We start from the raw sequence: 20,922 nt of genomic DNA on the forward strand, positions 1-20,922 counted from the left end.
TCTCTATAAATACATCAGAGGGATAAATACCAGGGAAGGAGAGGAGTTATTTCAGTTAAGTGCGAATGTGGACACAAAACCAAATGGCTATAAATTGGCCATCAACAAGTTTAGGCCTGAAATTAGGCAAACGTTTCTAACCATCAGAGTGAAGTTCTGGAACAGCCTCCCAAGGGGAGCAGTGTAACTGGAGGATTCTCTGTAACTTGAAGTCTTGATTTGAGAACTTCAGTAACTCAGCCAGAGGTGAGGGGTCTGTTACAGGACTGGGCAGGTGAGGGTCGGTGGCCTGCAACGTGCAGGAGGTCAGACTAGATGATCATGATGGTCCCTTCTGGCCTTAAAGTCTATGAATCTAATTCCAATAGCAGATGCAGTAGCTGTGCTCCCCCCGAGTTTTACCCCGATGGGGGAGCACTGGGCCGGGAAAAGGGCAGCTTCTCAACCCTCTCCGCACAATGCAACCGCACCTCCTTAACTGTGCCCCTGTGGGGATGGCAATAGGAACTGGGGACAACACAACACCATGCCCACCCCTAAACAGACCTCCCACCCTCTCTGTGCCCAGCACAGCTCCAGCTCAGCACCCCATCCACACAGCCCACCGGCCCCTTGCTGTGCTCTGGGCAGGGCTTGCCGCTGCTTGGCACAGAACACCCAGGGAGGGGTAAGGTCCTGCCAGCCCCCAGGGGACACCTGAGGGTAGGGACCGAGTTAAGGTGGTGGGGTGGGAAGCATCACCTTAACTCTGCATTTGACAGTGTTTGAACAGTTTTGAACAGTAAACCCCCATTTTCTCTACTCCTGCACCGCCCAGTTGAAACACAGTTCAGACAGGCCATGGCAGGGAGGAGGGCTGGCTTTGGAAAGCCCTGGACCAAAGAACCACAGCCAGTGCCAGGGCACTTCCTGGGAGCAGGGTCCATTTCTGCATGCTGGCCAGAGCAGGGAGCCGGGTCCCCCGAGCACCCTGGCAGAAGGGAGAGCCTTTCCCAATGGCGTCAGGCATTCGTAACCAGACGGGGCCAGGAGACAAGCTCACACCTTGCCCACGCGGTACACAGCCGCTGGCTCTGCCGGGTGCTAGAAAACAGGTCAGGGACCGTCCGTCCCCACCCCCGTCGAGGGAAGGTTCAAATAAGGCCTAGTCCTTTGAGAGCAGAGCTGGTGAGAGCTCAAACCCTCTCACCACACCCAGCACTGCGCCCGAGGCCCCATGCCAGACACAGACTTGGGTTCAGAGCAGCTTTGGTAGGCTCAGCCCTTCAGACAGCTGGAAAAACAAACCCAGGCTGCTCCGTGGATGAGAGCCAGAGGAGCGCCTCACGCCCAGGGAAAGGGCAGGGCTCAGGAGAGGCAGCAGCACCCATGGGTAGAGCACACTGGGCTGGGACTCAGGAGACCTGTGGTCTGAGCCCAGCTCTGCACAGAGCTGCTGTGGGCCTTGGCCAAGTCACTTCCCCAGCACGTGCCTCAGTTTACCCTCCCACCCCTTGTCGAATAGGCTGCAAGCTCTCTCCCTTACTACGTGTATGTACTCTGCCCAGCAGAATGGGGTCCTGAGCTCCCCTCTGAAATATTCATTGCTGGCAGGGCCACCGCCCCTGAAGGCTGCCTGCCCCTTCCCATTCTAAGCCCCTCGTTCCAGGTGCTGATCACATTGCTAGGTAACTACGTGGGATGAACTTTGCATGCTAGGTACCTGCCTCCTGCTGCCCTTTTTCTTTTTGGCAAACGAGCCAAAATGGTTCAGGCATTTCCAAGCATGAGGCGAGGGGGGAAATGGGCTTTTTGACCAGCTGTCGTGTCCCTCTGCTTTGGAGCAAGGATTGAAAGTTGGCGGGGGGGGGGGGGGGGAGAGGCTTTTGCCATCCTTATGAAAATCTGGCCAAGCTCTAAGGCTTTGAACCAGCCCAGTTCGCATATGCTCCTTAGGAACTCGCTAGAGTTTAGCAGCTAAACTCATCAAGGATTCATGCTCCATCCTCTCACAGCTCCTAATGCTGCCCAGACAGCACCTGGCCGTGCTGTAACCCATAGCTATGGGCCACTCAGCAGGACTGTCCCTGTAGTGGCTGCTCTGAGCTGGAGGGGGGCCAGGCCCTGGCAGGATCTGAGAGCAGCGAGCCTGTCTCTCCTGTGCACTCTGTGCCCTCCCCTGCTGGCACCCAGGCAGGGCCGGCTCTAGCGTTTTTGCCGCCCCAAGCAGGGGGAAAAAAAAAAAAAAAGCCGCGATCGCGATCGGCGGCAATTCGGCGGCAGGTCCTTCGCTCCGAGAGGGAGTGACGGCCCCACTGCTGAATTGCCGCTGAATGTCCTGACGTGCCACCCCCCTCTTCATTGGCCGCCCCAGGCACCTGTTTGCTACGCTGGTGCCTGGAGCCGGCCCTGCACCCAGGTAGCGGGGAGCAGGAAGGCACCTGATTCCAATGCAGTGGGGACAAAAGCCAGACCAGGGGGAGGGGAAGGAGGGAGACTGGGAGGGGAGGAGAGGGGAGGGAGGCTGGGAGCCAATGAGGAAAACGGGGTGAGGGTGGGGAGGAATACTGGGAGCTGATACTGAGATCAGACAGGGAGTTGTGGGGGAGACTTGGCTGCACACGGAGACTGGGACTAGAAACGAGCAGGGAGAGACAGATCTGACAAGCAGCTAGGGTGCAGGAGAACTGGGACTGGCTGGGAGGTGGTGGAGAGAGACTGAGATTGGAGGAGGATCCCGGGGATGGATATGAGGGTTGGAAGCCAGTGTGGGGCAGGCAAAGAGGCTAGGTAGATCAGCCAAAGAGTGGGAGGGGGGACTGTGACTGGCCGCACAAGGCCATTGGGACTAGGTGTGGAGAGGGGGGGAGACTGTGAGGGTGGGTGTAGTGCGCCAGCCCCCTCCCATGCCCACCTCGTAGCCTAGGATTATGGTCCAAGTAGCCTGCCTCAATTTCCCTTCTTGGAGTGTTAAAATAAAATTTCACTCTGGATTTTTTCTTGGTCAAAAATACTCCTCCTTCGGGCGTGGATTTAGTAATACAAGCCACACTGCCAATAGCCCTCAAAATACCAGTATCAGGTCCTAAGTCCGCACATGGTTTCTCTTCCCCTTCCTGGTCCTTCATGCCTGGGGCCTTTGCAGTCTCGCCCCTGCTTGGCCTGGGACAACTCCCCTGATCCCAGGGTCCACCCTGCAAGAGCCCTTCCTCATCTGCCCCAGCCCCCTCCATTGCAGCCACCTGCCGCCTGTTGAAGGGCAGTCCCTGATTCAACGCAGGCGACCTTTGTCTGTAATCCTAGTAGGCTAGCCCCAGCCCTCCAGCCTATAAGGGGTGAGCCAGCCTCTTACGGGGGCAACTGGGAACTGGCCAGCAAGCCAGGAGAGGGAGACTAGGACCAGCTGGGCCAATGAACTTAGGCTGTGGAAGAAGGAAGAGCAGGAAGGGGATGGGGCAGGAGCCAGGCTTTGGGGTGAGGGTGGGTGGAACAGGTACAAGCTGTGCTCACTAGAGACCACTCCCCTCCTAATCCTTGAGTCTCACCAGTCCTCTGCTGTCAGCAAGTGTCTGTGAAACCCACCAGCAAAAAAGTGGTCTAATCCCCCCCTAGTGCTGGTCCGCATGGAGGATGACAACCTACTACTGCTAGCAGTGACTGTTAGCTCAAGTGGCCGAGGTCAGTGGGGTGGATCTAAAGGGTCCAAGCCCTGCTGGTGACCCATGGGGGGTCAGTACGATTCCACAGAATGGAATTGCTGTGTTTCAGTGATGAGCATCCTAGAAAAGCTCATAAGGAAATGAATCATTCTGGCTTCAGCGCAGGGGTTGAATAGTGGCCGGGTCACACAGGGCACAATGAGACTGGCTGCTCGTTAGGTGAGTGCCACCCATCCATCCTGTGCACTGAAGGGGACAAAGCCCTGTGGAAAAGACAGCACATGAGCATGCAAGTAAAGACTGTCATGCAGGTGCCCAAAGGGGCCGAGTTAAGGGTGCACAGGGAACTTAATACTGGCATTTCCTCACTTCTGAGTGCTTGACTTGCAAACCGAGTGAGTCTGTACATACGATACACGGCCAGCGTACAGCACAATGCAGGCAGACTAGTACGGAGAGCCTTTGGCGTGACACTTGGACAGCTACCGGCTGCAGGGAGAAGTCATTCCAGACTGACATATTGACCATGTGCTTGCCTATCTCAGCCTCGCAAGAGCTGGGGCCCCCTTCCAGTGCCTGTGGGAGCAGGGAGGCTCCACCCCACGAGATTCTCCGCATTGGCTCCGGACCAGGCTCATGGATCCCAGGGCCAGACGGGCCCACTGGGGTCCGCCATCGGCCTTCCCGAGCTGAACTCCTGCCTGAACTAGAGCAGAGTTTTAGAGAAACAGCCCAGGCTGATGGTGAATCCTCCCGCCCCCCAACGGATCCCGGTGGGAAGTTCTTCCCTGCTCTCAAACATCTGAATGGGCCTAGCTTCAACTCATATAAACCCTGCTCAGCGCTCTGGTCCCGATGCAGGTACTTACAGACTGTGATCAAGTCACCCGTAACCGTCTCTTCGGTTAGCCAACAGACTGAGCTCCTCATGTCCTGTCCGGGCCCCCCGGGCGCCGTGGGGCACTGGCTGGTTTCCCGTGCATCTAGCCCTTCCGCTGAATTCAGCCAACTCATCCTGGCAGTAAGTCCCGATTTTGACTCCCACTAAGCCCCTGCTGCATGTGCCGTACAGCTGGATGTCATGTGGCCAGCTCAGGTGGTGTGTCAGGGTTAGCGGGGAGGCTCCTGGGGCAGGGACGCCAAGGACAAGGAGCAGGCAGCGAGCACCCTCCCACCAAGCCTGCTCAAGGCAAGCAAGAGCTCAGGCTGACCTCACCTCTTGGAGCACAGGGCAGGGGACGCATGGGCTGGACAGCCCCACACACTGGCTGAAGGCTGTGGGGTCCACCCAGTCCCTCCAGCCATAGTCCAGGAGGTCTCTGAAGCTGGTGGGACCAGCCAGGCCCATCCTTAGCAACAGCTACGGTGACCCCCTGCGCTCAGGAGCAAGCGGCAGGCTGTGCCAGGCTGGCGTCAGTACTAGCAGCTGGCTCCGGCGGGGGCGTGGGATCAGAACCTGGGCAGGGCCCAGCTAACAGGGCCATGGAGCCCAGCGTCAGGTGCACTGTGTCCACGAGGGGTCAAGAAGCTGCCCAGGCCCTTGTCTGGGCCCAGCGTGGCCGCCCCCAGCCAATCAGCTGCCACACACAGTGGTTTGAGCTGGATTTATTTCAGGTTCGCGCTGCCAGCCTCCCCCAGCAGCACGTATGAGTGTGAAACCAACCAATCAATGCACAACACAACACACAGTGACCCCGCTGCTGCCCCTCTCTGCTCAGCCCAGGGCCGAGGGCCGGACTAACACCTGGTGGCCACCGGCTCAGCAGCAGCGCGGCGGGCGCTGACCAACACGAAGGGGCTGCCCGCCACGGGCACGCGGCTGGGCAGATACGAAGGAGAGTCCTACAGGATCCCAGCTTTGCTTGCGGGCACCACCAGTCTCTGTTCCTGGGCATGCACACACAGAGCCCTGCTCTGAGCAGGGCAAGGGCCCCCCACCGGCTGCAGCACACACCCTCCTTCAGCAGGCAAGACACGGAGGAATGCTCAGTGCCCCAGGAAGTGCCACCCCAGCCATCGCCCAAGAGACCTCTTTCAACCACAGCCACACACAGGTGCCTGGCCCAGCACTGCAAACTCAAGTCAGGCCTGACACCTCGAGCCCAGGCCGGCACCCTGGCACAAGCACCCGGCCTGGCCAGCCCGCCCCCATGTGCCCAGCCACACTCAGTGCACAATGGCACACTGCCCCCTGCAGGCGTGAGATGGACCCCAGCCAGCCATTTGGCACATGCTGGTTTTCCCGGGGCTGGGCGTGGAGCAGGTCTCCTCTTCGGGTCCAGCGCAGCTCTACGGCGCCCAGTGCATCAGGCTGTGCATTCATCTCCTTCAGCCAGAACTGCCATCGAAAGCGGGGCCAGCACGGGGCTGCGCTGCACTCATTCTGCCCGCCGGATGAACCACAGCTCATTGCGCCGCTGAGGGACGCTGGGGTTCTCGTAGGCAGCCACCATGTAGCTTTCCCGCAGCACGGTGTCTGTGGAGCCCAGCAGCTCCCAGAGAAGGCGGATCTCCCGGAGGATCGTCTCCTCCGTCGTCACCCCGTAGAAAACCCTGGAACAAAGGGAGTGGCCACAGCCAGCGGAGAACAGTCAGCTGGCAAGCTCCCCTGCCCCCAGTGCGCCACCTCCCCTCCGAGACGTTTCCTCCCCCCTTGGGGCTGTTCCCCCGGCCGGCAGCAATGGCAGGGGCTCACCTGGTCAGGACGCGGAGCGGCTGTCTCTCCACAATGCGGATGTCGGGGTCCGTGGGGAGAGGGGGGTCGGGCTGGAACTCCCCTGGGAGGTAATAGGTAGTGGTGACGTCCCGCAGCAACTCGGTGCCCTCCTCACTCAGGCGGATCTCATTCACCACAGGCACTGTCATGCCCAGGTAGCGGCCTGCAGGGAGGCAGGCACAGGCGGGCAGTGAGAGGGCGCCCGAGGGGCGGAGCCAGTCCCCCGCCCCTCACCTGCCAGCACACACCTGTGGAGTTCTCCTTGCAGATGTAGCGCATGAGTTTCATGAAGCCCATGGAGATGCTCTGTTCGTACATCGGCTCCCCCTTGGTGACGCAGGCCCATTTCCCCGCTGGGTACAGCCGCTCCTCACACTGAGACAGGCAGGGAGACAAGCCGGTCAGAGCCCAGAACAGGGCACGAGGCTGCCTGCTGACAACACCCCACCCCTACGGTCACTGCCCACCCCCCACGGCCAGTTGCCAGGCAGGGGCAGAAAGCTCCTCTGGCCGCTAGTACTGTTGGCAAAAAGATGGGGGACACATCCCAGCCGCGTGTGGCCAAATGCAAGCAACGGAGTGGCACACCCAGGAGCATGGCCCTTAAAGCTGAGAAGTCCCGCTGCTGGAGGACACGGGGCTTGTCAGGGGTCAGGCTAGGGGGTAATCTGGGGTGTAAAAGTTACCTGGACACACGCTCTGCATGCTGCACTGGGCTTCCTCCCCATTTCCAGTCCCTGGTCCATACAGACAGGAGAAGCTATAGGAGGGACCCTGTGATACAGGACACCCTTGGCATTCAGCTGCCTCCAGCAGCTTTTCCTAGATACACTGCAGCCTCAGCTTCCCCCTGGCTGCACTGCGGGGGGGACACAACACCGGTCAAGCCCACTGCTGGCCTTCACGCCAGGGGCCAGGAAGAGGTGACCCCACTCAATGGCTTCCCAGCTCACACTGCCAAGGCACACACTGGAAAGCCAATGGGGCAGCTGGCAGCTTCACAGATCCTGGTCTCATCTCCAAGGTGCTGCAAACATCGACTTGCCCGGCAGGGAACCGAGCGCCAGAGGAGCCCCCCTTGTGGAGGGAAGGCTGTGGTGAGCAGGCAGCAGGCTGGGCCTGGCAGGGCTGGGAAGAACCAGTGCTGCAGGCCACATGCTTCAGTGTTTAGGATCAGTTTGCTCGGAAGTGCTTTCAGGGAGCTGCTGCTCACTAGTTCCCACTGGAGGGAATGACCTGCAGGACCATGCTCAGTCAGACCTGCTACGGTGCCCACCGTTGATTCAGTGCTGGGTGTCAGCCCCGTGTGAGAGAGAAACCAACGTTTCCCCGACCAGAGGGAGAGGGCAGCCGGCCGCCACCTGGAGAGACCAGGTGCTGGGAGAGGTGCAGCTAGCCTGGGCACTGTGACAAGCTGCCCACCCCAAGCCAGAGCCACTGGCACCCCCTTCCTGGCTCAGAAACAGATGCTAGCTGCAGCAGGAGGTCAGGAGCGCAGAGAGCTACAGGAGTCAGATGGACCTTCCAGAACAGGACCCAGGTGGAGCAGATCCTGGTCGAGGGTAAAACCTGCCTCAGAAGCGCTAGGCTGAGGGTCAGTACGGTCACTAGGAAACGCGGTAGAGAACTCAAAGCCCATCCCGCTATACAGCCAGAATGGCGAGAATCAATTAGCACTCAACAGCACTGGGCTCAGCCGAACCACGCAGAGCCGGGCACTTAAAGCTCAGCAGTGCTGGCTCCTTGGCAGCTAGCCGGCCTGGAGGGGCCAGGGGCCCACGCCCACTCTGGCTAGGGCTTCTGCACAAGTAATAGAAACTGAACCAAAGAGCTTTGGGGTGGTCAAAGAACAGACCAGGGGAGGGAAGCAGGGGCTGCTGGGGGGCAGAGTGAACCTCGGGGATAAGGCAGGTAAGGAGATCTGCACACAGACACTCATTGGGTGATGGCCCTTTTCCCTGGGGAGGCTCCGGTCCTGCTGTGGGGAACACACACTGCTGGTCACAGCCCCGCCCCGGGAAGGCTGGCAGGACCCGAACCCAGTCAGGCCTGGAACCCTGGGCCCGGACTCAGTGTGGGAGAACGGCAGGATTCCACCTTGTGTGAGGAGGCAGTGCAGGGTCTGTCAGCTGTGTGGGGCACTCGGCGACCAGCAAGGGCTCGACCGTGCAGCTGGCCTGCACGAGGACTAGAGAGACCTGCTGGAACGAGGAGCGCTCTAGGTCAGCTTTGGGCGCCAGTGCCCTAGAGATCCCAGTGCTGCTCATGGTGGGCACTGTGCCACTCTGGTTAGCAACTTCTGCCAGCTGATGGGGCATGGCCATTGGCACCGCACTTGGTTGATGTGGACAGACTTTAACGCTACTTACACTGGGCACAGAATCACCTTGGCGTTTGGATCTCCAGACTTAACAGTGCCAGGCCCTTGGCCCCTGACTCGGTCAGGCCAGAGGGGTTCTGGGGTCACAGTGCCACTTATGCCAATGGAACTCTTGAAAGGGTTAACTCCTGCTGGGTTCCCTTGGGCCTATGGGCAGGGGCACTGAGGCAGGACTGCTGGAAGAGGGGGCCTTGCCCCATTCAGAGGCAGAGGCCTGGAGTCAGCCAACTCTAGGTGGCACAGGTGAGCGAGGATCAGCCGATTCCCCCTATAAAGAGCAGGGGGAAGGGAGAACCCCCAGCTGGCAAGCTTGGGCATGTGGCTCATAGAAGAACCCTTCCAGCTGAGGTTTTCTGTTGGGGAGGAGGCCAAGCAGGCAGGCCAGGCCTGGCATCTTCTCCAGCAGCAGACAGCACCCAGGGCAGAGGCGCTGTGCCTAGCGTAAGGCTGGGGGGGGGGGGGGGGGGGAGGAGGAAGACTTGGCGTTTACTTGTTAATGTCACCTCACGAGACCTCAGTGAAGGGGCATTAGTGGATAGAAAAGCCTGGGTGGAGTTTCTTTAAGAAGTAACTGAGCCAGGCCACTGAAGAGTGACCTCAGGCCACGGGAGGGTGCTCGGGAGGACCCTGCCAACAGCCATGGTGACACCTGACGGGGTGTGAGGGCTCCGGAATGAAGCCAGAGAAGGGCAGTAGGGCACGGATGTGTCTGTAGGGTGAAGCTCTTGGTGTTCTCTTTACACTTGCGATGGTTACTGTCACACTGCAGGCCAGCAGATGTTCCCCCTCGCCTCGGTTATCGATGGAGCATGCCTGGCTGCGAGCTGCGGGGCCTGGAAGAGGCTCCCCACCCAGGGGCGAGGAAGAGATCAGAACTCTGTCCAGGAGAGTACGGCTGAGGGGGGGGGGTTAACTGAAGCAGTCAGCAGTGCTGGCTCCTCTGCAGGTCCTCAGTGCCCCGTGGGTCGAGCCCAGGGCCACTCTAACTAGGGGTTCTCCATGGTGCCAGACCCCTGGCACTGACTCGTGACCCCGGCAAGTCTGGGGGCCTTGGTGCACACTTGCAAGGCATGGAGCCGCTGGGGCTAGTGGCTCTACACGTGCTGCTGGACTTACACAAGCTAGGACCTAGTTACTAGGCCTAAACAGCCCCCCTGATCAGCAAGGGCTTAGGCAGCCTTCCCACCTCTGCAGGGCTGGAGAAGCTGACGGACCCCAAATCAGGCCAGCCCAACAGGACACCAGCAGGGAAGCACCAAGGACAGAGCATGATCCCAGCCTGCTGCGCCCTCAGTGGTCAAGCCTGCTGCGCCCTCAGTGGTCATAAGGAGCTGGAGGGTGGCTGGGGCCACTGCTCCCCTTGCAGAGCCCTGCTCTGGGGGGAGGGAGGGCAGGCTGGCTGGCCTGAAGGCCAGGGCTCTCCGCGGGAGTCAGGAAGCTAGCAAGCAACCCACACAGGAAAGCCCCAGAAGCGACACTGACTTCTAGAGACTACGCAGCACTCTCCTGCGTGGAGCAGAGGGGAGGAGCCGGAAAGAGAAGCCCAGGCGGGCATAGAGGCAATGCTGGAGGTCAGCAGGTTGCTGGAGGGGTCTCTGAGGACGAGGGGAGCAGAGTGAGCACCTACTGGGGCTAGAACAGGGCTGGGTGGCTTGCCCAACACTCCCCATACGATGCTAGTGAACAATAAGAGGATGGGGGGAGGAGGAGGGTGGGCCTGTCGTCTTTGGGCAGGAGTAACAGGAATGAAGTGACCCTGGGCATGTGCCAGACGGCCGGAGCTGGGGCATGGAAAGGAAGAGAATTCCTGCAGCCGTGCTCAGGGGACTCAGGCCAGCGGGACACCAGGCGCCGCAGGACTGGAGAGACTCTACCCGGAGCAGGGGGAACGTGTGAAGAACACACCCCTCGCATACACCAGAGAGAGACAGGAAGAGGCAGAGGCTAAAACACCAGGTGACCCAATGGGCCAGGGAGTGAATGCCAAGGTGCCCTTACCTGAGCTGGGCTCCTCCAGTCCCGCCCCAGCAGCCTAGGTTACAGGATGATCTTACCCCGTTCGCAGCATCTCCCTCCCCCTCTTCCTGTCTGTTCGCACACTTGCTACGTCTTGGCTTCCGTTAGACCTGGAGCTCTGCAGAGCAGGAACCTTCTCTCACTCTGTGATCGGGCATCGTTAGGGTACACGACGGGCAGGGCTACATGACAGACGGGCAGGGCTGTGCACGTCTGGTGAAGAGAGCTCTGCCGTCGCCATGGTAACTCCACCTCTGCAAGAGGCGAGAGCTGTCCACACCAGCGCCTGGGTGGGGATCGCTGACGTCGCTCGGGGTGAGATCCCCCAATTGGATTGAAGCAAAGCACTAGTGGGGCATTATGAATCCTGGGGGGCCTGGGCTGGAGACGAGGGCGCAGGACCAGGGCAGGGACAAGATCTGGGCTGTGCTTGTTTGCAAGGCCGGGGACCCACTGTACAGAGACACAGGGCCCCGCACACTTCCCAGGACACGGGCTGCGGGTGTGAAATCTGCCTGTGCCCAGAAGAAGGGTCCTCACCTTCTCATGCTGCAGCAGGGTGACATAGGGCACCGGCTCACGCACCTGGCTGTGCTGCGTCATCTGCACGATGGGACCCGCCATCTCTGCAAAACCAAACAGACAGGAGAAAACGGGCCCGGACGGCGAGCAGGGCAGGGAGAAACGCACAGTTCAGAGCATCAGGGACCACGCAGCCCAAATACCAAATACTGGGAAGTGTCCCCGTGCTGCACCCTGGCTGCGACTGGGGACATCCCCAGCCCAGGAAACGGGCCGGCCTGTTCCCGTAGCAGCGCAGCTTGCTCGCCCCCTCGCACCGTTCTGTGGTAACCCCATGCTGGATCCAGGCGCTTCTGAAAAACACACCTGCTCAGAGGTGCTTCCTAGGGCTCTCCCGCCCCGAGAAGGGCGTACCCGGAGGAATGACTATCGCCGACATACAGGACTAGCCTGCTGCAGCTGCTCCTGGGGCATGCGCCCCCCTGGGCTGTTTAGACTGGCAGCCCTTTGGGGAAGGAATCCTGGCTCCAGATCGGTCTGCAGAGCGCCTAGCACAGTCAGCACGATCTGCCACTGTAATGCGAGACCGTTGGGCCAACAGGGCCCAGCTATCACTGCTCTGCGTATCGTAGCTGTAGCCAGGCACAGCATTAGCAGAGTGCTCCCCTCCATGGTCCACGACCATGCTCCGTGGCACAGAAGCGCGTTTCAGATCAAGAGTCCGACAGCTGGTTTTGCCTTTATTCTTACGTCTTAGAACGGCTGTTACACTGGCTGTACTAACCAGAGCTCAACGGTCAAAGCCAGAGGTCAGTGGGCACATGCTCAGCAAGCAGAGAGTTACCTGGCGGGAAGGCAGGTTGATAAAGCACATGTGGGCAGGGTGCCTTCACACTCTATTGGCCCTGCCGTCCCCTCCATATGTGAGTGACGGACATGGGCCCCTCTGAATTGGGCCCCAAGCGTCTGTTTGCTGAGGGGTTACTGGGCAGGCTGTGTCACTTCTTTCTCCAAGGAGCCAGTGGTTTAATAGGAATCAGCTGAACAGGTCTGCTCCGGCCCCTGCTCTCCCCACTGCGTGGAAGGCAGAGGACTGAATCATTTCCTTGAGGGGCTCTTGTGGGAGACGCCGCACGCTCAGCTCTGACTCACCCTCAGGGTATATCTATGCTACAAAATTAAGTCGACCTAACTTCCATGGACATACAGCCGCCACAGTAATTACAGTGCTCATGCAGGTCTACACTTCGCTCCTTGTGTCAGTGGTGTGCACCCTCACCCGGAGCGCTTGCGGCGATTGGCCTGTCAGTGTGGGGCATTGTGGGACGGCGCCTGGAAGCCAGTAACAGTCGACGTCACCAACGCAGAGTCAGGCCAAGGGACAGAAGCAAGGTGTAGGGGCAGGACCAGAGATGGCACAAGGATCAGGAACGAAGCTAGAGTGAGGCAGGAACCTGGAACAGGATGGGAGCAGGACGGATGCCGATCGCAGGAGACAGGCAAGGAACGGGATCCGCTGCACCAGCAAGAGAGACTTTACACAGTTGCTCGGACCCCGCTCCTTACCTGTCTCCTTCAATCTGCATCCAGCCCTGTGCCTGCTCTGCTCCCTGTCTCGCCTCCGTCCCTGCTCCCAGGTCCTGCCTTCGTGCTGCTCTATGCCCGAACCTCGCCTCTTCTCTGGTTCCTGTCCCTACACCATCACTCCTGACCACTGGCTCCAGCTCTGAGCCGACTCCAATGCTGACTCTTGGCTTGACTCATGCTCAGACCATGAGCCAAGACCGCCCACATCCCGGTTCGTAACAGCTGCTTGGACAACCCACCCCGGGTCACTTCCTGGCTGAAATAATGGGTGCAAGCCAACTGGGCGACCCAGGCCTTGGGCATCCGATAGGACTTCCTGGGGGGCCTGACCTGCCAAGATTAGGGAGGTACTGCTTCATCTGTCTCCCTTGGTGGTGACAAGGGAGCATCCGAGACTTAGGGCTCCCAGAGCCCCAGGTTCTAGACCTGCTGAAACGAAGGACCTGACTCAGCTCCTTGCATGCATGCTAGTCTCTCGGGCCATAGAAACCCTGTCAACGTTGCTAAGCCCGATAAAGGAACTGCTAGTGTCATACTTCCTGGGCCACTGGGCTTGGAGCACTGCCCTTGGAGGGTCAGCTCCTCCCAGTGGAGCAGCCAGGAATGGGCCACACAGAGGCTGCAGGTGGAGAAGGCTCCACCTCCGCCAAGGCGTTGGAATTTCTAATTGTGGGGGTGGGGAAGGAACCCAGCCTTGCTCTCACCTTGAGGAAGAGTCACTTGATGGGTGCTGGCCACTGTTTCCCAATGAGAGAACAGCCTGTTCTGTTCTTCCCCATCCATTGGCTCCTCATCTTCATCAAGGGACTCATCGTCCAATCCATTGAGGTCCTCCAGGGTAATGCGAGCCATGCCAACGCCACAATTCCTGCTGCAGGGGGAGAAAAGAAAAAAGCAGAGCGTTTAGTGCAACCCTGAGAGCCCACAGGAAGAGGGGGGGCAGCCCTGCAGGCTTGGAGTGGTACATGCCAATACAAACAAGTCTGGGGTGAAGCGAGGGGGCAGGGCCTGGTAGAGCCAGGGATGAAGCTCAAACACTGCTCTGTTCTCCTCCCTACCCCCTCCATTCAGTCCCTGAAGAAGAGTCACTTGAGAAACTGAGGACCAGATTGGAGAGTCAGCAAAGACAGGTGTGACTCAGGTGGGGGAGTAGAAATGGTGCAGACAGCGCCAGTGACTTCCTGGCTGGTAGGGACACCAGGAGGAGGGTGAACTAAGGTCACCACATTGACACAGCCCTTGGGATTATTAAGAGCCCCGGAGCTGTGATCAGAACCCAGAAGTCCTGAGCTTATAGCTGCTTAGATACTTGTACAGTAAACACTTGTTAGCAGCAACTTATTGGTGTCCTTTTGCTATGTTGCTTCTAAGCAGCTGGTGCTGTTATGGGGAGTGGCATCTGACCAAAGGCAGCCTGCTTTTGCTGATCTGTAAAACAGCTACAGTACACACTACATCTATCATTGTAACAATGCGATGTATTTTTATTATTGCTGCTACAGTAATACTGTAGTACACCTCCTGTCCTTCATGTTGCCTATCATAGTGTATCAAGAAAGCAATACTGAGTTAATGTTATAAAAGTATCAAGTTTTATTTTTGTTTTAAGATCAAACATCAACCATGACAAACAGCCTTTTGCTCTTGTAAACATTTTTTGTACTCGCACTTAACTGGGATACTTTGTACACATTGTAGGTCACTGATAAGGACATCTGCTAAGCAAATAAATAAATAACCAACCAACCTAAAAGTATTATTCCACACCACAGTGTTTTCTATTTATACAGTGAGGATCAACTTGTACATTAATTAAGCACGGACAAATTCACTCACTTCGGCTGAAAGAACATTGAGAAGAAGCAGAAGCAAATTAACAAACCCAGTTTTGTTTCGAAGACGGGACTCCACGTCCTGCAGACCCTGTCACCAAGTCCTGCTACCCGGGAAAAGTGCCAGAGCGTGTGCAAAGCCTTCAACCGCTCGGCGTTTGTCGGACGTGGAACTTCATCAAAATCGCTCGTCCTCACTCCCTGGATTAGAATATGTTTCATCAACATCAGCTTGTATCTCTGGCCTGGCAGCAGCTGCAGCTCAGTAATTCCTCATCGGGCAGCTCTCCGAACGGGAGCAAATCCTCATCCCCCGCAGCTGCTAAGTCCTCTTTTTCCATGTTGACTGGAAGGGGAACATTGTTCAGGGGGGTCACTCCCATCCACGTTGGCACCGACGAGCACAGTTCCCCTGTGTCCTTTAAAGCTTTCCCTCCTCCTAGCTTTTCGTTTTTTTCAACCTGTCCTCTGTCAGAGCCCTTTGAAATAAAGTCCCGTTTAGTCAGCATTGTAGACATCAGCTTGGAAAATGTGAGGAAGTTTTTCACACTGGCCCTGCTGGTTTGTCCGCTGGCTGTTTCTCACCATGCCCGTTTTTGTAAGCAACATTGAAGCATTTCTTCCATCTGGTAAACCGACTGTCACTTGCCTTAAGCTCATTCAACCCCAGGGAAGCAGCAAGCTGAAGGGGTTTATCCTCGATTGCGGGTCCAGCAGGTAGTCCTCCCTGCGCCATCTTCTCCTTGAACCATATAACGAGAGTAGTCGACAGCAGCCGCGTTTCCCTTCATGCCCACGCTTCCAGCTGCTATTTGACTGTCCGTCTTCGTGCTTATCCTTCTGCTTCCACATTCCACATACAGCCAACCTGGGCAACTCCCACTTGGCTGCAACTTGGCTTTGCGGAGCCCCCAGAGCGCCGCAGTCGTGGATAATCTGTACTTTTTCTTTCGGTGAGAAATTGCTTGGCATTTGTCTGGGTTTGCCACCAAAAAAATGATGCAAATAAGCGGAGGATGTGACATCACAATGTCATAAATGTTGCTCTAATGCAGCGGCTACGTTGCTGTTACCGAGTGGACAATTCACAGCAGGGAAAGTATTCCCAGGGGAAACGTTGCAGGTAAGCGGTTGGTGCTCTTGCAAAGTGTTGCTGCCAACAAGCGACTACTGCATCTCCAGCACAGAAGTATCGGAGCGCTTCACAAACATTAGGTTTACCTTCCCCATTCTCCTGTGGGGCAGAGGCTGGCGCCCCATTTAACAGGTGGGACGCTGAGACAGAGTGGCTGGCCCAAGCTCACACAGGCAGTCTTGATCTCCTGGCTCCCACTCCCCTCAGTGAGCTGGGATTGGGACTCAATGCAGCTGATCCGGAAACAAACTGTAAATATTTAGACATTTGGCCTAATCAAATCATAGGAACAGGTTTTAAAGGCCAACCCCTTTTAAACAAACAGCCCAAGGCAACACTGAATTACTTGTATTAAGCAACCATCTCTGTAAGATGACCTGAGACCATCCTGAACTGAACATGATATATGCCATCATGTGCCAGCAATGCCCCTCTGCCATGTACATTGGCCAAACCGGACAGTCCCTCTGCAACAGAATAAATGGACACAAATCTGACGTCAGGAATCATAACTTTCAAAAACCAGTAGGAGAACACTTCAACCGCTCTGGTCACTCAGTAACAGTCCTCAAAGTGGCAATTCTTCAACAAAAAAACTTCAAAAACAGACTCCAATGTGAAGCTGCAGAACTGGAATTAATTTGCAAACTAGATACCATCAGATTAGGCCTGAATAAAGACTGGGAGTGATTGGGTCATTACAAAACCTAAACTTAATTTCCCCAATGCTAAATTTCCTCCTACTGTTACTCACACCTTCTTGTCAACTGTCTGTAATGGGCCACTCACCAACCACTTCAAAAGGTATTTCTCCTCCCTTGGTATCCTGCTGTTAATTGATTTATCTCATTAGACTGACCTAACACTGGGTAAAGCACCCACATCCTTTCATGTATTTATACCTGCTCCTGTATTTTTCACTTCATGCATCTGATGAAGTGGGTTCTAGCCCACGAAAGCTTATGCTCAAATAAATTTGTTAGTCTCTAGGGTGCCACAAGGACTCCTCGTTTTTTTGGTTCCAGATACAGAACTGCCATCTCCGGGGAGAGCATCTAGGCTGCCATGCCCCCAGGGCAGCGACCGGGCAAGCCAAGGGCACTGCACAGCTGTGTGGGTTTCCTCCTCATCTGTCTGAGCGCAGGGATCAACTCTCCCAGCCAGGGGCCTGCCAGTCAGTCCGCAGTCCGGCTCCTAGGGACGGGATGACACTGGTCAAACCTTCCCTGGGAGGCATTTGTATGCTGGGGGGGTGGGGTGTCGGTGTGTCTGTGTCTGTCTGTATTTGTAGCATTACGTGGCCGCGGCCGGGCGGCTTCAGTTGATGAAACCGGCTCCCGGCTCCGTTCGGTGGCTTCAGCCCCAGCCCCGGGCAGCGGCCAGGCCCGGAGGCTTCCGAGGACTGAGAAAGTTCTTCACAAGGCGACGGCAGGAGAGGCCCCGGCACGGGGGGGGGGGGGAGAGGACTCCGGATTCGCGCCTTGTCAGTGTAAACGGCCCAGCCGCCGGACTCCCTATTGCCGGCCGCGGCGCGCTGCAGCGGGGAGTTCCGCAGGCCGATCCCGCCTGGGCAGGGGAGCATCTGAGCCCTTCTCCCCCCGCTGCCCCCCAGCCCCACAGGCAGCGCTGGGCGCCGGGGACCCAGGAGTCCGGGGCGCTGAGGTCAGGGGTCACAGGTCACGAGTCCCAGGGACGGCTGGAGGGCCGGGCAGGACCCGGCTGGGGGGGGCCGTTACCTGGCAGTTCCTGCTCCGCGCCCGGCCCGGAACTTCTCCGACCCGGGGTCACCGGCCCGGAAATCCGGTGACGATTCCTGCGTCCTGACGTAACCCTCATAACGGGAAGGTGGACCTGTGACGCAGTGACCCGGAAGCGAAACGGATACTTCCGGCCCCGCCCACACCCGACGGGATCGGTACGGGGGGCTGCGGGCCAGAGGGGCGGGGCGTGTGGCAGTGGGCGGGGCCATCAACGGAGAGGGAGGAGCTGTATAGCCGAGAGGCGCGGCCTCTGGCAGGGATGGGGCCTGTGTATCAGAGGGGCGGGGGGTCTGTGACAGGGGGCGTGGCCTATGACAGGGGAGGGACTGAGGGGCGGGGCCCAAAACTAAAGTCTCCTGCTGGGGCGGGGACAGTGGATTTGTATCCAGCTAGTCAGGCGGCTCCAGCCCCTGGCCCATGTCCCTGTCGATGCCCGCTCCCCATCCCCCTGTCCCGCCCCATCCTCCTGTCCCGCCCCCATCCCCATGTCCCACCCCATCCCATTGTCCCGCCCCCATCCCCATGTCCCACCCCATCCCATTGTCCCGCCCCCATCCCCATGTCCCACCCCATCCCATTGTCCCGCCCCCATCCCCCTGTCCCGCCCCCATCCCATTGTCCCGCCCCCATCCCCCTGTCCCGCCCCCATCCCATTGTCCCGCCCCCATCCCCATGTCCCACCCCATCCTCCTGTCCCGCCCCCATCCCCATGTCCCGCCCCCATCCCATTGTCCCGCCCCCATCCCCATGTCCCACCCCATCCTCCTGTCCCGCCCCCATCCCCCTGTCCCGCCCCCATCCCATTGTCCCGCCCCCATCCCCATGTCCCACCCCCATCCCATTGTCCCGCCCCCATCCCCCTGTCCCGCCCCATCCTCCTGTCCCTCCCCCATCCTCCTGTCCCGCCCCCATCCCATTGTCCCGCCCCCATCCCCCTGTCCCGCCCCCATCCCATTGTCCCGCCCCATCCTCCTGTCCCTCCCCCATCCCCCTGTCCCGCCCCCATCCCATTGTCCCGCCCCATCCTCCTGTCCCTCCCCCATCCTCCTGTCCCGCCCCCATCCCATTGTCCCGCCCCCATCCCCCTGTCCCGCCCCATCCTCCTGTCCCTCCCCCATCCCATTGTCCCGCCCCATCCTCCTGTCCCTCCCCCATCCTCCTGTCCCGCCCCCATCCCATTGTCCCGCCCCATCCTCCTGTCCCTCCCCCATCCTCCTGTCCCGCCCCCATCCCATTGTCCCGCCCCCATCCCCCTGTCCCGCCCCCATCCCATTGTCCCGCCCCATCCTCCTGTCCCTCCCCCATCCTCCTGTCCCGCCCCCATCCCATTGTCCCGCCCCATCCCATTGTCCCGCCCCCATCCTCCTGTCCCGCCCCCATCCCATTGTCCCGCCCCCATCCCCATGTCCCGCCCCCATCCTCCTGTCCCGCCCCCATCCTCCTGTCCCGCCCCCATCCCATTGTCCCGCCCCCATCCCCATGTCCCACCCCATCCTCCTGTCCCGCCCCCATCCCATTGTCCCGCCCCCATCCTCCTGTCCCGCCCCCATCCCATTGTCCCGCCCCCATCCTCCTGTCCCCCCCCATCCTCCTGTCCCGCCCCCATCCCATTGTCCCGCCCCCATCCTCCTGTCCCGCCCCCATCCCATTGTCCCCCCCCATCCTCCTGTCCCGCCCCCATCCCATTGTCCCGCCCCCATCCTCCTGTCCCGCCCCCATCCCATTGTCCCGCCCCCATCCCCATGTCCCACCCCATCCCCCTGTCCCGCCCCATCCTCCTGTCCCGCCCCCATCCCCATGTCCCACCCCATCCCATTGTCCCGCCCCCATCCCCATGTCCCACCCCATCCTCCTGTCCCGCCCCCATCCCATTGTCCCGCCCCCATCCTCCTGTCCCGCCCCCATCCCATTGTCCCGCCCCCATCCTCCTCTCCCCCCCCATCCTCCTGTCCCGCCCCCATCCCATTGTCCCGCCCCCATCCTCCTGTCCCGCCCCCATCCCATTGTCCCGCCCCCATCCTCCTGTCCCTCCCCCATCCTCCTGTCCCGCCCCCATCCCATTGTCCCGCCCCATCCTCCTGTCCCGCCCCCATCCCATTGTCCCGCCCCATCCCCCTGTCCCGCCCCATCCTCCTGTCCCTCCCCCATCCTCCTGTCCCACCCCCATCCCATTGTCCCGCCCCATCCTCCTGTCCCGCCCCCATCCCATTGTCCCGCCCCATCCTCCTGTCCCTCCCCCATCCTCCTGTCCCGCCCCCATCCCATTGTCCCGCCCCCATCCCCATGTCCCACCCCATCCTCCTGTCCCGCCCCATCCCATTGTCCCGCCCCCATCCCCATGTCCCACCCCATCCTCCTGTCCCGCCCCATCCCATTGTCCCGCCCCCATCCTCCTGTCCCTCCCCCATCCTCCTGTCCCTCCCCCATCCCATTGTCCCGCCCCCCATCCTCCTGTCCCTCCCCCATCCTCCTGTCCCGCCCCATCCTCCTGTCCCGCCCCCATCCCATTGTCCCGCCCCATCCTCCTGTCCTGCCCCCATCCTCCTGTCCCTCCCCCATCCCATTGTCCCGCCCCATCCTCCTGTCCCGCCCCCATCCTCCTGTCCCTCCCCCATCCCATTGTCCCGCCCCATCCTCCTGTCCCTCCCCCATCCTCCTGTCCCTCCCCCATCCCATTGTCCCGCCCCCATCCTCCAGCTGGCGCATGAACGGAGCCCCAGGGCAGCTACCACAGCAACGGGTGCTCCTGGGAAAACCTGAGTCGAGGCCAGCCTCATCTAACCTGCACCCCTGAGCAAGGCTGGCCACGGGACAGACCCATCACTAGCATGGCCTGGGGTGAGCCTCCCCGAAGGTGTGGCCTGGCCATGCTAATTAGAGCCTGGCAGTGGTGCTCGTTGGGGTAACGATGTCAGCATGAGAGTGGCTGAGCCAGTGTTGCCAGCCCCAAATGATCAAAACTCATGAGTCAGGCCCAAGAGCGGCTTAAAAATCATGAGATTTTGAAAGTAACCAATGGGGGTTCTTTGTATTTGCCTTCTGGTCTCTGAGCCTTTAGGTCACATTCAGGCTTTAGGTTTTGAGCCGTTAGGTCCCATTGTCGAGCTTTTCCACAGCCACAAGGGCCAGCGGACTTCCTCTTTTGAACAAAGGAAGCTGAGCCGCTCCTCTGCGCCCATGATTCAGGAGTCAGAGCTTTGTAAAAACCACCGTAAGACTTGCAGTAGAATCAGGAGAGTTGGCAGCACAGCGAGGTTAGTCAGAACTAGAGAGAACCGTGAGGAGCGTCACAGGGAACTAATCCAGCGAGGAGAACGGGCAGCAAGATGGCAAATG

At 59.2% G+C, this 20,922-nt stretch overlaps 1 protein-coding gene across 2 annotated transcripts; it reads right to left on the reverse strand.

Annotated features, from left to right (window-relative positions):
• Positions 1–5,228: 5,228 nt before the first annotated feature.
• Positions 5,229–17,621, reverse strand: LOC135875893 (heme-binding protein 1-like). 2 transcript variants are annotated; one of them, XM_065400964.1, is made up of 6 exons: positions 17,563–17,621; positions 13,564–13,730; positions 11,291–11,376; positions 6,603–6,729; positions 6,334–6,496; positions 5,229–6,191 (listed from the first exon to the last, which is right to left on the reverse strand). In XM_065400964.1, exons 2-6 carry the CDS (start codon positions 13,709–13,711, stop codon positions 6,017–6,019), a joined length of 699 nt encoding a protein of 232 aa, XP_065257036.1. In that variant the 5' UTR covers positions 13,712–13,730; positions 17,563–17,621; the 3' UTR covers positions 5,229–6,016. The 2 variants fall into 2 exon arrangements, with proteins under 2 accessions (XP_065257036.1, XP_065257035.1); XM_065400963.1 differs by having other exon boundaries at positions 6,334–6,517.
• Between the last annotated feature and the right edge of the window lie 3,301 nt (positions 17,622–20,922).

This window comes from Emys orbicularis, chromosome 3 (assembly GCF_028017835.1).
Source record: "Emys orbicularis isolate rEmyOrb1 chromosome 3, rEmyOrb1.hap1, whole genome shotgun sequence".
In the NCBI taxonomy this organism is placed as follows: domain Eukaryota; kingdom Metazoa; phylum Chordata; order Testudines; family Emydidae; genus Emys; species Emys orbicularis.

Coding starts and splice junctions, on each gene's coding strand:
- LOC135875893 (XM_065400963.1), bottom strand. CDS start 13,711: ATGGCTCGCATTACCCTGGAGGACCTCAATGGATTGGACGATGAGTCC. Junction 11,377..13,563: donor TCAAGTGACTCTTCCTCAAG/GTGAGAGCAAGG, acceptor TTGGTTTTGCAG/AGATGGCGGGTCCCATCGTG. Junction 6,730..11,290: donor CCCTGCTGCAGCATGAGAAG/GTGAGGACCCTT, acceptor TGCCTGTCTCAG/TGTGAGGAGCGGCTGTACCC.